This window comes from Alexandromys fortis, unplaced genomic scaffold, assembly GCF_014885135.2.
Source record: "Alexandromys fortis isolate MF-2015 unplaced genomic scaffold, M_Fortis_MF-2015_v1.1 scaffold_223, whole genome shotgun sequence".
NCBI lineage: Eukaryota > Metazoa > Chordata > Mammalia > Rodentia > Cricetidae > Alexandromys > Alexandromys fortis.
Genome location: NW_026068095.1, coordinates 1,204,287 through 1,219,306, shown reverse-complemented (window position 1 = coordinate 1,219,306; position 15,020 = coordinate 1,204,287). Strand labels below are relative to the sequence as shown.

General features: G+C 46.9%; 2 protein-coding genes across 2 annotated transcripts in view; both read right to left on the bottom strand.

Annotated features, from left to right (window-relative positions):
• Nucleotides 1-1,044: 1,044 nt before the first annotated feature.
• LOC126489176 (A disintegrin and metalloproteinase with thrombospondin motifs 13-like) lies at nt 1,045-4,453 on the bottom strand. Its single transcript, XM_050123233.1, has 3 exons — nt 3,854-4,453; nt 3,309-3,560; nt 1,045-1,205 (listed from the first exon to the last, which is right to left on the bottom strand). The coding sequence occupies exons 1-3, from the start codon at nt 4,176-4,178 to the stop codon at nt 1,045-1,047; spliced, it is 738 nt and encodes a 245-aa protein (XP_049979190.1). The 5' UTR covers nt 4,179-4,453.
• Nucleotides 4,454-13,247: 8,794 nt separating this feature from the next.
• The window catches only part of Mansc1 (MANSC domain containing 1), a 21,188-nt gene continuing 19,415 nt past the window's right edge, over nt 13,248-15,020 (bottom strand). The window contains exon 4 of the mRNA XM_050123221.1: nt 13,248-14,812. Coding sequence (XP_049979178.1) covers nt 13,905-14,812 — 908 coding nt within the window. The 3' untranslated portion in view covers nt 13,248-13,904. The remainder of the gene's footprint in view (nt 14,813-15,020) is intronic.

Genomic DNA, 15,020 nt, shown 5'->3' with positions numbered 1-15,020 from the left:
AGAGGTATGTGCCACCATTGCCCAGCTAATATTTTTTATTTTGAGAAAGACTCTCATTAAGTATCCTAAGATGACCTCAAACTTTCTCAGTAGGTCAGGCAGGCTTTGAGCTTCCCATTGTTCAATCACCCAAGCTGCTGGGATTATAAACCAGTGCCCACCAGGTCTGGTTTACATTTCCTCCCTTTGGGAGTGTTTACATGGAGCTGGGAAGATGGTCCAGTCAGCAAAGTGCCTGCATCTGAGTATAAGGACCTAAGTTCAGGTCCTCAGCACCTATAAGGGCCAAGCTCAGGCTTTAATCAGTATCTTTAGTCCCAAGCAAGTCTAACTCAGAGCTGGATGATTGCGCTGATAACAGATATATCCTTGAAGCTCACAATCCCACGTTACAGTTCATCATTTCAGTCAAGGAGGCAAGAACTTGAAACAGCTAGTCACATCTCACTGAGAGCAGAGGGAGAATAGATGCACTCAGCCTGCTTTTTCCACTTTTACACAGTCCTGGATCGAAGCCTAGGGAATGGGGCCACTCCGATTCATGGTGGGCATTCCCAGCTCCCACACGGCTGGCCTCAATCTCACAGAGATCTGCCTGCTTTACCTTCTCAAGTACTAGGATTAAAAACGTGTGTGCTACCACACCTGGGGAAAAAGAAACAAACAAACAAAGACAAAAAAATGGTTTATATGGTATCAAAAGTACAAGTTACTCCTGGCTACCAGGCAAGTGTCTGCCCTTGTCCCTTGGAGGTAAACGAAGCATTTCCTCTTTTAATTCCCCACAGGGAGACCGAAAACAATGGACTAGACCAAGTGTGGCCAGTAAACTCTGACCCACAACCTCTGCAGAGAGTAATTAACTTCTACCCAGAAACCCATTCTCTTTCCAACACAGGACCAGCCAGAGAAAGCCAAATACAACTCCCAAGCCAATTGCTTAAGACACTGCATTTCTTGGTAGCCTGCCTCCACCGCCCCTGCTCCAATGACCTCAGATCTTAACGGATCCAAAGCAGTCTCTCTTCACTCTAAGTTTCCTTCTCACCCCCTCCGCCTTCCTTGAGTCTCTGCCAGGTGCAAGAGAGGGTGGCGGGCACCTTCTGCAGCCAGCTCTGAATATAAATGTCCACCACACTCGTCTGCGTTGTCGTCATTTACTTCGATGCCACTGGATGAATAATAAAAGATGTCATAAAGCCATGCTATGAAAAGAGCCACAGTTATTAAGCATTTGTAAAGTGCTTTACAGTCACTTTGGTGTGGCTCATAAACACCTCCAAAGTACCGATACCCCCATTTCAGAGCTGAGAAAATTGAGAAGCAACTAGGAGATTAGGTGACTTGCCCAGAGCTAGGAGTGGAACATAAATTTTAAGGTCTGTTGTTTATGCGCCGAGTCCAGGCTGCCCTTTGGAATCATTACCATTTTAAAGTATTTGGCTCTGGGTTAAGTGAATATTAAGCAGTAGATCGCATTTCAGCCTGGCAGGCGTGAAAGTATTGTTTTTAGTTTGTTTTTCTAACTCTTAGTAGGGGACATATGGGCTGCATTAACTCTACTGGGTAGCACAATTTCAAAGATAGTTTCTCTTCCAAAAAAATTTTCACCGTCATTTAGCATTTGAAAGTTCAACACATGCCATCAGCCCTCTTGTTTTTCTCAAAGTTTTGCCTCTTGCAGGAAAGTGGGTTGGAGGTCACAAATCCAGCCAGGAATATGCTTTGTGGCTGGGGATGATTTCCAATCATGAGGGGAGAGGGAAGGAGACAGCATGGACAAAGGTCCTCTTGCACGGACGGGGCTTTCTCTTTCTCTTTCTTTCTTTCTTTCTTTCTTTCTTTCTTTCTTTCTTTCTTTCTTTCTTTCTTTCTTCTTCCTTTCTTCATTTCTTTCTTCATCGCCCCCTCATCCCCATCCTCCACATCAACTAAAGCCTTCAGGTTGGAAACCGAGATTTACAGCGTCTGATCAGGGGAGGATGCTTAGCTAGATGGCAAGGGAGGATGGAAAAGAACGTGTTTTGGTGGCTCCTTGCTGTCTGCACAAATGCATCTGTCCCTGTCCCCTCCACTCTTGGGTATTTAAGGAGGATACTTGGCAACAACATCTGATCTAGTAGCCACTGTACCTGGTCATCCCCGCACAGAAGCCCCTGCAGGTTGGAGGACATCAGCCCAAGTTAATAAAGTAAGAATTATGTGTATAGTTTCATTAACTGCTAAATAATAGGACCAGTGGTAACTCAGCTGGTAGAGTTCTTGTCTAGCACACACGAACCCATCCCTGCATGCAAGGTTTTGGTGGACACATTTCTAATCCCAGCACTCAGGAGGTGGATGCAGGATGATTAGGAGTTCAAGTTCATCCTTGACTATATAGGAAGTTTAGGCCAACCTGGGACATATGAGCCCCTGTCTCAAAACAAACAAATAATAATCTACCTTTGCCTGCTGCGGTTCATCCTCCTGGTCCCTGGACCATTGTGGACCTGTGCATCTTGACTTACCCACTTATAAACCCAAGGACTGCTCCAGGCTATAGTTCCCCCCATGGTCATTTCTCATGTCTTCATTTTGTTCTTCTTTTCATCCCTGAGCGTATTATATACAAAGCCTGTGGATGAACGTGCTCAGAAAGGTGATGTGGGAGCTGGTAAAGTTTGCTTTGATGCTGCAAATAAAATGGGTTCTGTATTGCTTTGCTTTTTGAGACAGAGTCTGTTACTTGCCTGAGCCCCTACCAAGTAGAACTGGGGTGGGGCTGGCCTGTAAGCCACGGGGATTTATCTGTTTTTTTGCCTCCCCAGCACTGGACTTAAAATTGTGAGAATTTTTAAGAACCACATGTTTTGGGGGATAGAATTTAGGAGGCCACCACATCAAAATCTTACTGAACCATGTTCCCTTTTGTTGATGAGGTATTTATTTTGGCTCACAGTTAAAGAGGATACAGTCATCATGGCTGGAAAGGATGGCAGTGGGAGTATAAGGCTGCTGACAGCTGGATAGATCCAAGAGCAGAGAAAGAAATGACTATACTCCCTCAGTCTTAAAAGTCTTGTCTCACCACACCTGTGTTTCCTTTTGTGCCATGGAACGAAAAGCCAGAGATGGCTCAGAGGTTAAGAGCACTGGCTGCTCCCCCAAAGGTCCTGAGTTCAATTCCCAGCAAGCACATGGTGGCTCACAGCCATCTATAATGAGATCTGGTGCCCTCTTCTGGCATGCAAGCATACATGCAGGTAGAACATTGTATATATAATAAACAAATAAACCTTTTTTTTAAAAGAAAAGAAAGAAAATGCCCTGCCCACAGCAACCTAGGCCTAGCTCCCCAGCTCCCCAGTGAGAATATGGGGAGTCCCAGGCGCCTGGCGTACCTCTGTAGAAGGTCCCTGGGGCAGGTTGGCTCCAATACCGTAGCAGCACTCCCCGTCCTGGCTGCACACGATGCTGCCTCACCACCAATGTGTTGGTTTTGGTGCTGAAAGTCATGCCAGACATCTTCCAGCATATCTTCCTCCATGTGAACCTACCCCAAAGCAGCAACAGCTCCCCTAGAAAGGGCAGGAGAGTGAGAAACCAGCACCCCACTCAAGTCAGCAACAGTGTCTCAGGGCTGAGTTCAAACAACCACCCTCTCTCTTCTGCCTAATATGACTACATAGGGGCCATATCAGCAAAGCTCTCATCCCCCCAGTTCCCTGTCTTATAAAGGGACATCCCCACGCGCCAGTCACGAGACAGCCTTAAAAATGCCAAACAGGAACATCCTGCCAAAAACGGGATACACTGGAATTGTGCCACAGGCCCCCAAGCCCAGCTGTTGCCCGCCTGCCTCTGGATGTACCTGCACTACACTTGAGGGTGCTCTCGAGGATTTGGACGGTCACCACTTCACCCAGAGGCCGCCCAATGGCCACCACACAGTCTACCTGCCCTTGACCTCGCATGTCAATTGTTCCTGTGGGTTCCAGGTACTGCCTTCCACAGGCACCTACAGAGGGCGAGAGGGAGGTGAGGTAATCAGAGCAGAGCAGGGCTGAAAGCCAGGGCTGGCAAAGGGTGAGAAGGGGGCTGTGAGTCGGAGCATCAGTCACCATGCTGGGCACTAAGCCACGTCTGTGTGCTTCAGGGAAAAGGAGGCAGTGTGCTGTGTGGGCTTGGGGCTGCATGGATCTGAGCTCCTGACCCTGCAATCTTCAGGTTATTTGAAGGGGATAGAAGTAAAAGTGTGACTTCTGAACTGGAGAGATGGCTTGGTCAGTAAAGTGCTTTCTTGAAAGCATAAGGACCAGAGTCCAACCCCCAGAACATACGTTTTAAAGGGCAGGTATGGAGGTGCACTGGTGAAGCAGAGACAGGTGGATCCCTGGGGCTCAGCCAGCCAGCCTAACCTACTTGGGTAAGCTCCAAGCCAATGAGAGCCCCTGAGGAATGACACCCAAGGTTGTCCTCTGGCACACACACACACACACACACACACACACACACACACACACCTACCTGCACCTATNCAGCCATCTATAATGAGATCTGGTGCCCTCTTCTGGCATGCAAGCATACATGCAGGTAGAACATTGTATATATAATAAATAAATCTTAAAAAGACAGAAAGAGAAAAGCCAAAAGAGGAAGAAAAGTCAGTAGCCTTTAGAGCACTGGCAGTCTAGAAGGTGTCAAAACTAAACACTAGGTTCCTCCCTCTCTCCTTCCCTCCCCTTTTCCTGCCCTCCCTCCGTCCCTCCCTTTCTTTGTAATGCTGAAATAGAACTTAGAACCTCACACCTTTGTGGTGCTGGTGGTGCAAACCCATAGCCTTGCCTAAAGCCAGGCAAAGGCTCTGCCCCTGAGCTATAGCTCCCAGACCTTCTAATCACGGTGTATTGATCATTAATTCAATGCAAAGGCCATCAGGGTTCAAAAGCAGATAAAGCAGGGGTGGAAGGAGGGTGGAGGACCAGGTCAGACAAGTCCTGCAGCTCTCTGAGCTGTGTTTTTCTCATCCCTTACAACGTGTAATTAGGATTAAATGGGGGTGGGGGATAGGTAGGCACTCTAGCCACAGATGGCAAATGATAAACGACTGTAGCAGATGAAAAGGAGTCTAAGAGGAGCGCGAACCTTTCAGACCGTCTTCATATTGCCAGCTAGAAAAACTAGCCACATGAAAAGGCAAAGCCAATCCAGGCTAGGTCACGCCTGCCTGCCAGCAGTCGAAGTTACTCTGCGGCTACCCAGGAGGCTAAGGAAGGAGATCACTTGAGCCTACCAGTTCAAGGCCAGCCTGAGCAACTTAACGCGACAAAAAAAGTCAGAGTGGGCACCAAGATGCTGAGGGAATTCTTTCTTGGCTGTTATAAAGACACTATGTACATAGTCATCAGAAGTATAGAAATTTAGTTTTAACAATCATATATGCCTTCATTCGATGGTATTTCCTTTTATTTTGAGGTAAATGGATTTTTCCTACAAAGAGCAAAGGAAAAAAAAAACAAATGGCAAATATTTACTAAAGAAATTATTCAGGACATGGTGGCACTTTCCTATAATCCCAGCACTCGAGAATTCTTGTCGAGGCAGGAGGATCACTGTGAGTTTGAAGCCAGCCTGGGTTATGTGAGACCCTGCCTGGCAAAAAGAAGGGGAAAAAAAAAGAGGAGGAAGAAACCCAGGAGAGATAGTACCCACCTTAAAAGAGTGTGGAGGTGGGGGTACTATTTGACCTTGGTTTTGAAGGATGAGAGGAACGGCCAGGTAATGAAGGGAAGTTTACTTATAAGCGCAGTGGGTAGCTTGCCTCGCCTGTGTATTTGGCCCGTTAAAGAAATGATGGGGAGAGTTGGATACTTACATCTCAGATTTTGTGGGAGGAAGGCAGATGCTAACAGCTGCTTCCTAGGACTAGCATGTAGCAAGTGGAAGAGTGCTTGCCTAGTGTTCTGTCTAGTTTTATGCCAGCTTGACACAAGCTAGAGTCATCAGAGAGGAGGGAGCCTCAAGTGAGAAAATGCCTCCATAAAGGTGGGCTGTGTGCAAGGGCATTTTCTTAATCAGTGATTGATGGGGGAGGCCTTGCCCACTGTGGGTGGTGCCATCCCTGGGCTGGTGGTCCTGGGCTCTATAAGAAAGCAGGCTGAGCAAGCCATGAGGAGCAAGCCAGCAAGCAGTCCTCCTCCATGGCCTCTGCATCAGCTCCTGCCCTCAATGCTTGATGAATTGTGGAATAGGGAACTGTGAATGAAACAAACAAACACTTTCCTCCCCAACTTGCTTTTGGTCACAGTGTTTCATCACAGCAATGGTAACCCTAACTAAGCCACCTAACATGTATCAGGCTCTGGATTTGATCCCCAGAACTAGGGGGTTAGATGGTGTGGAGCATGGGGAGCCTTGCTATGCCACACTCAGCTGGTAATCTCTGCCTCTGTAGTGGGGCAGATAGTCTCATGTATGGTATTACATGCCTACGTCTGGGGGTTGAAAGGTGACTTGGAGTTGTTTGGAGGGAATGGGTTGGTGATGGAGGCGCAGACTAAGGAGAAACGGGTAAGGATGTTGTCTTTTGTGCTGCTACACCAGAACACCTGAGACTTTAGGACGAACAGAAGTTTCTCTCTTACAACTCTGGAGGCTGGGAATTCTAAAGTCCCTAAGGCACGTTCCTATAATCCCAGCACTCAAGAAGCCGAGGCAGGAGGATCACTATAAGGAACGAAGGCCTTCCTCATTCTTTGGTGGAATGGAAAGTGGAAGGGAAGGAAGTTAGAAGGTGTGGGGGAGGGGGGCAAGAGCAGAGGGACAGAGGAGCCCACTCCTACAATAGGTCACTAATCTATTCATGAAAACAAAGTCTAGTCACCTTTTTAAAAGAATTTTGAAAAAGATTTATTTATTAATTATGTATATACAGTGTTCTGTCTGCATCTATCCCTGCAGGCCTAGAAGAGGGCACCAGATCTCAGTACAGATGGTTGTGAGCCACCATGTGGTTGCTGGGAATTGAACTCAGGACCTCTGGAAGAACTGTCAGTGCTCTTAACCTCTGAGCCATCTCTCCAACTCATCTTGCCATGTTTTTTAAAAAAAATAATTCAAGGCATCAAACGCTGGGCATTGTAAGTACTAGGCATGTGCCCTACAGCGCCAGCCTGCTCCATTCATCTGTCAGGACTCCACCTCCTAACCCTGCTGCATCAGAGAGGACATCTTTAAAACATGAACTTTGAGAAACAGAGCAAACCAGAAGGAGGAGGTAGTGGCATCGGGTGACTTTGAATCAGCATGGCAGCTCGCTCCAGTAATCCCAGCACTTAAGAGGCAGAGACAGGAGGATTGAGACTAGGCAGTACATAGCAAACACTGGATGTAGTGGCCAAGGCAGTAGACAAAAGGAAACAGTCCTCTGCAGCTGCCCAGTCCAGGACAGACTGAGCAGCAGATGGCACTACTCACTAAAATGAGGGAACATGGAGACAGGGCAGCAAGGTTCTCTAGTCCAGCGATCTCCTGATAAAAACATGACTCTCTGGTGCTAGAGATGCAGCTCAGTTGGTACCAGGCTTGCCTCACATGCACAAGGCTCTCTGATCCGTCCAACATCCCGTAAACCTGACACGGGGCCTGTCATCCCAGTACTGGAAGGTTGGAGGGCCAGGCATTTTCAGTCATCACTAGCTACACAGAAAGTTCCAGGCCAGCCTGTGGTAACTCTCAGTGGCTGACCTATTCAAGCCCATATTCTTGTCTCCAAATGTCAATCCTTTAACAGCGTTTAACAGCTGTTCTCTAGGAGTGGGGTGCAGCTTAGCACAGAGTGCTTGCCTAGCATGTGCTGGGCAGGGGTTCAATCCCCAACCCTGGAGAAGAAAAACAAAGAAGCAAGTTATTATCTCGAATGGAGCTGTTTACTGCAAACCTGCTCTGGTCACAGTGTCTATGGACACAAGGAGAGCGAACTCTGAAAATGCACACCCAGGTAAGTGGCCTCAGGCGAGTTATTGACACCCATCTGTGCCCCAGTGTCCTCATCTGCAAAATGAGGGAAAAAACTCAAGAAATTATATTTTAGGAGTAAAACTGGCGTTTGATGCTGGGCCCTTTGAAGGCCGTGGCGGAATGCTTCAAGGAGCGGTACGAGACTGCCCTGGACACCACATGGCTCGAACTGCCCATCTGGGTGACCCACCTGGAGGGAGACAGGTGGGAAATCCTGGATGTTCTGCCAGTGGCTCTGCACAACACCTCCCACACATGGTGTGTGTGTGCGCGCGCGTGCATGTGTGTCTGTGTGTATGCACGCGCAGGTGTGTGTGTGGTGTGTGTGTGTGTATGTGTGTGTGTGTGTGTGGAGTGCTGGGCCTTGGCTTTTTCCACTCCACTGTGCAGACGCTGTGGCAGCTGGTGGAGCTCTAGGACATGACTACCAAGAAAGCCCTGGAGCGCTGAAGGTGTTTTGGGTAACCAGAAAAAAACGAAAAGCAGCCTTAGTAAGTAGGAAGTCGAGGGAGAGACCCTGGTTGCCTCTGCCTGGAGCCAGTGATGTTTCAGTCCCGATGTGGGCCTACAAGACCAACCCAAGGAGCATGTTCTCTTTGAGACCAACAAGCCAGGTGCCTCATGAGTTCATATGTAAGCCTATGCCCTGACAGAAGCGCCGGCCTTCTCTGGAGTAGAAAACCAAGACAGCCCACCTGTGTGTGCTATGAGCACCTTGCAAGCCGCAACTATCAGACCCTTTGTTTCACAAGATAGCCTTGTTTTCCAACTGATGTTTAGAAAATTAAAGTGTTCTGCGTCATGAAAAGAAACTCACAGGTTGTTGCAGGTGATGAGCCAGGTTTGGTGGAACAGATCTGAAACCCCAGTGCTGAGCAGGTGGAGGACTTAGCCTCAAAAATGAAATAAACAAGAACATCTTAAATCCAATTGCTCCTTACAAGACATATATTCCATGGCCACTGGCAGAGAGAGTTTGGCCCCTCAGTGTCTCTTACCTGGACTATGTTTGGGTACAGCCTCCATAGAGAGGAAATATTAAGGAAACTTGTGCTGTGCAGGCCTATATTTTTCAGCTTCTAAGGAGACTGAGGCAAGAGGATCACAAGCACAGTCTGCCTGGCTGTAGAGTTGCAATTAAAGTTAGCTGGGGCAACTTAGCAAGACCTTGTCTCAAAATGAAAGTAAAGGGCAGGGTAGCACAGTGGTAGAGAAAGAAAGAAAGAAAGAAAGAAAGAAAGAAAGAAAGAAAGAAAGAAAGAAAGAAAGAAGGAATGAAGGAAGGAAGGAAGGAAGGAAGGAAGGAAGGAAGGAAGGAAGAGGACTGGGATATAGTTCAGTCAGTGGAATGCGTGTTCAGCATGCACAAAGCCCTGGAATTCCCACCCTAGCTCTGCATAAAACCAAACCCCTTTTCTGAATATCTTCCCCGAAGATTCAACAGAGGCTAATGTTTCCCAAATCTCTTATCTGGAATTACTAACTACAGCTCCCAACCCTGGGAACTTTTCTGACTCAATAGAGACAGTTAGGTACACATGAGAAAACAACGCTTGGAACCTTAGCCTTGTCTCACAGTTCGGGAAAGGAAAGTAAGGCCCACATACATGGGATAGGGAAAGGTCTCAGGAATACACACAGTGCCAACTGTTGAGAGTAAGCTGCCTGGACACCAAGCATATAGACTCAATGGTAGGATCTGGAGAGATCTATCCTTACCATATACAGGAGTTTACATTGGTGAGAGAAGCGTGGTGTCGTGAGATGGGAAAAGAACACCTTTTCAAAGTCTGCCTTCTGCAGAGAGAGTGAGGCAGGGCACCCTCTGTAGAAAAGGGAACTGTATAAAAATACATCCTGCAGACATGAAATAGTTGTCTGGGTTTGAATATTGTTGTCCTTAAAGCATTGTGCCCATGTCTATTACTTTTAACTTTGTAACCGCAAGGAGCTGCCAGCTGACATTAAGTGCTCCAAGAGCAGGATGTGTCTGGCTCGATAGTTAGTTAAGCCTGCAAAAATGCTGAGCTCTACGTCTAGAATAAGGTTGTGTGTGTGTGGTGGGGGGGGGGTTGTTTGGGGAAGCATAAAGGGGAACAATGGAGGCTTTCATAATGATTACAATGTATTCCTTAAAATATGATATATTTCAAAAATAGGAGACTGTAATGAAGCTGTTCAAGTAACCCTGGTAAGAAAAACTCTGTAGAAGCATATATAAAGATGGTTCAAGCTATTGGGGCCACTTGAGTGCAATCCACTTAGTGGTCAGGAGTTTTCCTTGTACCGACGCACCTTCTCCGTCTCAGGACCTGAACCCCAGGGGAGGGTGGACCCCGGGAAAGGATATCCTTGGCTACATAGCTAGTTTGAAGCCAGCCTGGGCTCGATGAGACCCTATTTCAAAGAAAAAGAAAAGAAAGGAGAAAGAGAGGGAGGAAAAGGAAATGGAGACATTTAAGCCAGTTGTGGTAGTGTATGGCTGTAATCCTGTACTTCTAAATGGAAGACAGGAGGACTGAGAATCTGAGGCCAGCCTGGGCTACAAAGTGAGACCTTGTCTCTAAAAAAGAAAAGAAGAGAAAAAGAAAGAAAAGAAAAAAGAAAGAAAGGAAAAAAAGCAAGCCTTTCCATCCCAGGAAAGGCTGCAGCTAGGTGGAACAGGGAGAGAGGAGGAAGCTTCCACAAACACAGAGAAAGTCTTTCTCTGCGCTCTCAAAATCCACTAACAAAGAGAAGAGCCATTTTCAAACCCCAAGGCACCTGGTTACCAATCTGATTCTGCTCTACAAGTGGGTATTCAAAAAAGCATGCTTGTTAAATTATCTCCAGGCTTTATTTATTCAACCTACTTAGAGCTTATGTAAACTCCTTGGAGATTTGTGTCAAGCTGTTAAGTTGGAGAACACATGAAAAACAGGACTTTCTGTCAGGAGCCATTTCCCCCCAATCATTACAGGAACCATCACCCTAGGGGGTCTGCAGAGAACCCCACACCCAATTAACTTATCTGTTAGAGGAACCCGCCTCACATTCCAGCTATCCAGGGAACCAGGTGTGGCAACTTGTGACTTCTGGCCTGTCTGTCCGACCGAGCTACGTGACCGGAAACACGCGGCAAGAATCCAGTTACCCTACCCCCCATTCCTTACCATATATAAACTGTAACCCGTCCCTAATAAACGGAGGCTTTGACAAATCTGCTTGGCCTCCTTCTTCTGTCTTAGCTCATTCCCTTCCAGGTAGCGCCCCTCCGAGACCCTGGAATTACTGATTGCGGGTGGGTTACTAACCCCTAGACTGAGTAGCCCACCCAACGCAATCCACAACTTTCAATGGGCCAGCTTTTCTCTTAAATGAGTTTTGCCTAGACCATGGTGGTGGGGGGGGGTGGTTATTAGGAGGATGGAGGGGAAGAAGATGGCGAGAGATGGGGTAAGAAAGCCTTTGTCCTTTTATTTTTTTCGACTTTATGGCTACTCTTGTAAACCAGCTACTGCCCTCTAGTGGTTGCTATAAAGTTTGCGTATGAAGTCCAAAGTTTAGCGGCTGCATGCATGCCTCTGCATGTGTGTGTGTGTGTGTGTGTGTGTGTGTGTGTTTTGTGTGCATGATTTTCTGTATATGTATGTGCATGAAGGTACCTGCAGAGATCAGAAGGGGATGGGTGTTCAATCACCTGGACCTGGAGTTCCAAATGGTTGTGAGCTGCCATGTAAGTAGTGGCAACTGAAAGAGCAGCAAGTGCTTTTAACTGTTGAGTCATCTCTCCAGCCTCCTGAAGCCCATTTTTATCTTTAAAAACCATGTTTAGGGACTGGGAAATATAGCTCAGTCAGGAAAGTGGTGCCGTGCAAGTCTGAGGACCTAAGTTCAGGTCCCAGCAGCCACTTAAAAAGCAAGGTGCTATGGTGCATGTCTGTAGTCCTAGCACTGGGGAGCTGAGACAGGAGGATTTCCAGAGCTCACCTGCCAGTCAGTCTCACCAAATGGTAAACTCCAAATTCAGTGAGACCTTGATTTAAAAAATAATAAAGTGGAGAATGCTGGAGGAAGATCACGTGTGGTAGTTCACCTTGGTCGTCAACTTGACACACCTAGAAAGACCAAAGCTCAGCTGAACATCCTCCATCAGTCTGGCCTCTCGACATGTGTAATTGACGTGGGAGGGCCCAGGCCACGGCGGGCAGCTCATTCCTAGACAGAGGGCCTGGGCTGGATATGAAAGGGAGCAGGCCAGTAAGAAGGGTTCCTCCATGGCTTCTGCTTCAGCTCCTGCTTCAGCTGCTGTCTGTTTTCCCTCACGGATGATTTCCATTCAGAAGTGTAAGCCGAATAAACTCTTTGCTAAGTTGCTTTGCTCATGGTGTTTACCACAGGAACGGGGATCAAACTAGATGACCGCCCAGCTCTGAGTCCTACATACACGTACATGCGCACACGTGAACATGTCCAGACCTGTCTAGATCCAGATGTGCCGACCATTCTTTTGTCAATAAGCAGATTGCAGCTCAGATGTGAAACATCCAACGGACCCAGACGGCCTTCTACACTTAGTTACTCTACACCCGTTTGTCTGGAAAACTCTCCTCCTTATAAACATTTCCCAGAAATTTCAGAACTTAACCAACAAAAAGTATACCATATTAATCAAAATGCTATATAGTGCTTTTAATAGTATCCCCAGTAAACCTGCAATTGACTGCTGCTCCAGTTTAGATAGTCATAAATAATATCCAGTTTAGATAGTCATAAATAATATCAGTAATTTTTAAACTTGGTACAATCTTAGAAAACGTTAACACTTTAGAAGTTAGGCCGAATCCCAAATGGGTTGGCTTGGCTGTGCACTAGAACAAATTTACTAGCTAAGCGTGGGGTACATTCTTGTAATCCCAGAACTTGGAACGTGGAGGCAGGAGGATCAGGAATTCAAAATCATCCCTGGGTCCGTAGAGAGTTTGAGGCTAGACTAGGCTCCATGAAACATTGTCTTAAACAAATAAATAACAAAAACAACATCAGTGTCTCCATGGTGGATTAATATTCTGCTAAAATTCCCCCAAAGGATCTCCTTTGGTCATTGACGGGAAAAGAGAGGTTGTCATTTTTTAACATGGAACACATATTTTCATCATTCCATCATTCTGCTGGTGGAAAGAAATTGAAAGTTATCCAGCTGGCCGTGTTGCTTAGAACAATACTGAGTAACAAGAGATTTATTCAAATATTTAATTGGAGGGAAATACATCTGGAATGAGTTTTATTGGAATTCATATAAAAAAAAAGAAGAGAGAATCTATTAAAACTAGTATCAAACAGTCGCCATTATCTGGGATGAGAAATCTCAAGGAATCGCAACTCACATGGCCTAGACTTATGCTCAGATACAGGTCTCTAGGTGTCAAGCACACTTACTATTTCAGCTAGGAATTATTTTCAGCTACTATTTTACAGATAAGCCACTCAGACAACCTAGCTTTTTTTTTTTTTAATCCTTTCTCTTCTTCTGAAAAACAAAACCCAGAAAGGCAAACAAACAAAAAGAAAGTGCTTGGACTGGGATTTAGCTAAGAAGGAGCACGAGAAGGGCCTAGCGTGCAGAAGGCCCTGAATTTGACCTCTAGTGCTGCAAAAGAATTTTAATTTTTTAAATTAAAAATCCAGACATAGTAGTGATAACCTGTGACCCTTGAACTGGGGGTGAAGGCAGGGGCAGGAACAGTAGGAGTTCAAGACCAGTCTGAGCTACCTGAGCCTGTCTCAAATAGGAAAAGAAAACGAAGAAAAATAGTAGAGGCATCCTCCTAGATACAGTTCTTACTGAGACGAACTGCGCAGAAGGAACACAGGTGCATTTGGCAAGGAGTTATTACACAAACTAAGAGATGCCCAATTTATCTTTAAATGTCAACATAGATCCCATTGATCAAGTAGTCAAGTCTCGAATACCTTTTCCTACGGAGGGATTCGGCCAGCATCCTACCCAAGAGGACGAGGCCTATTAGCAGGAACAGAACACCAAAGAGGAGCGTCCCAATGAGAAGCCACTTCTCAAAGGAAAGGCCATGCTGGCTTTTCGAACCCTTGCTCAGTGATGAACTGCCTACACTGACCTTCCCAATCTCCCCGGAAGCAGTCTCGCTCGTAACGGGAGACCCTGGGGTTGACCGAGGAAGGATCGCAGAACTTTTCCCATGCACCATGTCTGAGGTTAGCTCGGAGCCTCCTCCAAAAGGTGCTGTTTCTATGATGCCGTTTGAGTCGGTACGGGCCTGAAAGACGGCACTCGGGGCTGCCTGGTGCGTGACCGCTTGTGTAACACTTGTAGACATGGGGGCTGCAGGGGGCTTCCCTGTCACGGTGGTTAGAGGTGGAGCTGTGGTAGCCGCCGTCTGCTGTAAAGTCACAGGTGTCACTGACGCGCTGGCCACGAGAAGCGCAGGCTCCCGAGTGGCAGAGACGTTATGGAGAGAAGCAACAGTCACGGTGGTGAAAGGGGGGGTTGCATTTGTAGGGAGCAGGTGAGCCAGGTTTCGTTCTGAGGAAAGCTGTGAACTAGGAGAATGGCTCCCTTCTTTGTAAACAGGGAGATGGGCGCTCGCTTCGTCGATCTTGATGAGGTTCTGTGCGTGAGCCGAGGAGGTAGGCCTCGGAGAAGATACGTCTCTCCAAATCAGGCCAGTGGGCTCCGGGTAACCCGTGGGAGGATGGACCCCGGGAGAGACTGCTGGCGAGGTACGGCCATGTAAGGGCGATTCTTCTTGTGTTAACTTTTGGAGTGGGGAAGTAGCTCTGGTCAACGAAAAATCTGAAGGTATAAAGAAAATGCAAAGGAGAGTTAAAATGTCCATGGTAAGATACACACACACACACACACACACACACACACACACAATGTTTGGGCCACAGTGATGGCTCAGTGGTTAAGAGCCCTGGCTGCTCTTCCAGAGGTCCTGAGTTCAATTCTCAGCAACCACACACGATGGTTCACAGGCATCTTTAACAAGAACTGGTAC

What these genes read in the sequence shown, in the direction of transcription:
- LOC126489176 (XM_050123233.1), bottom strand. Translation starts at nt 4,178, where the DNA reads ATGCAGCCCCAAGCCCACACAGCACACTGCCTCCTTTTCCCTGAAGCA. An exon ending in CACCCTCAAGTGTAGTGCAG is followed by an intron (nt 3,561 to 3,853) that starts GTACATCCAGAG and finishes TGCCCTTTCTAG; the next exon opens with GGGAGCTGTTGCTGCTTTGG. An exon ending in CCTAGGTTGCTGTGGGCAGG is followed by an intron (nt 1,206 to 3,308) that starts GCATTTTCTTTC and finishes CTCTTTTCATAG; the next exon opens with CATGGCTTTATGACATCTTT.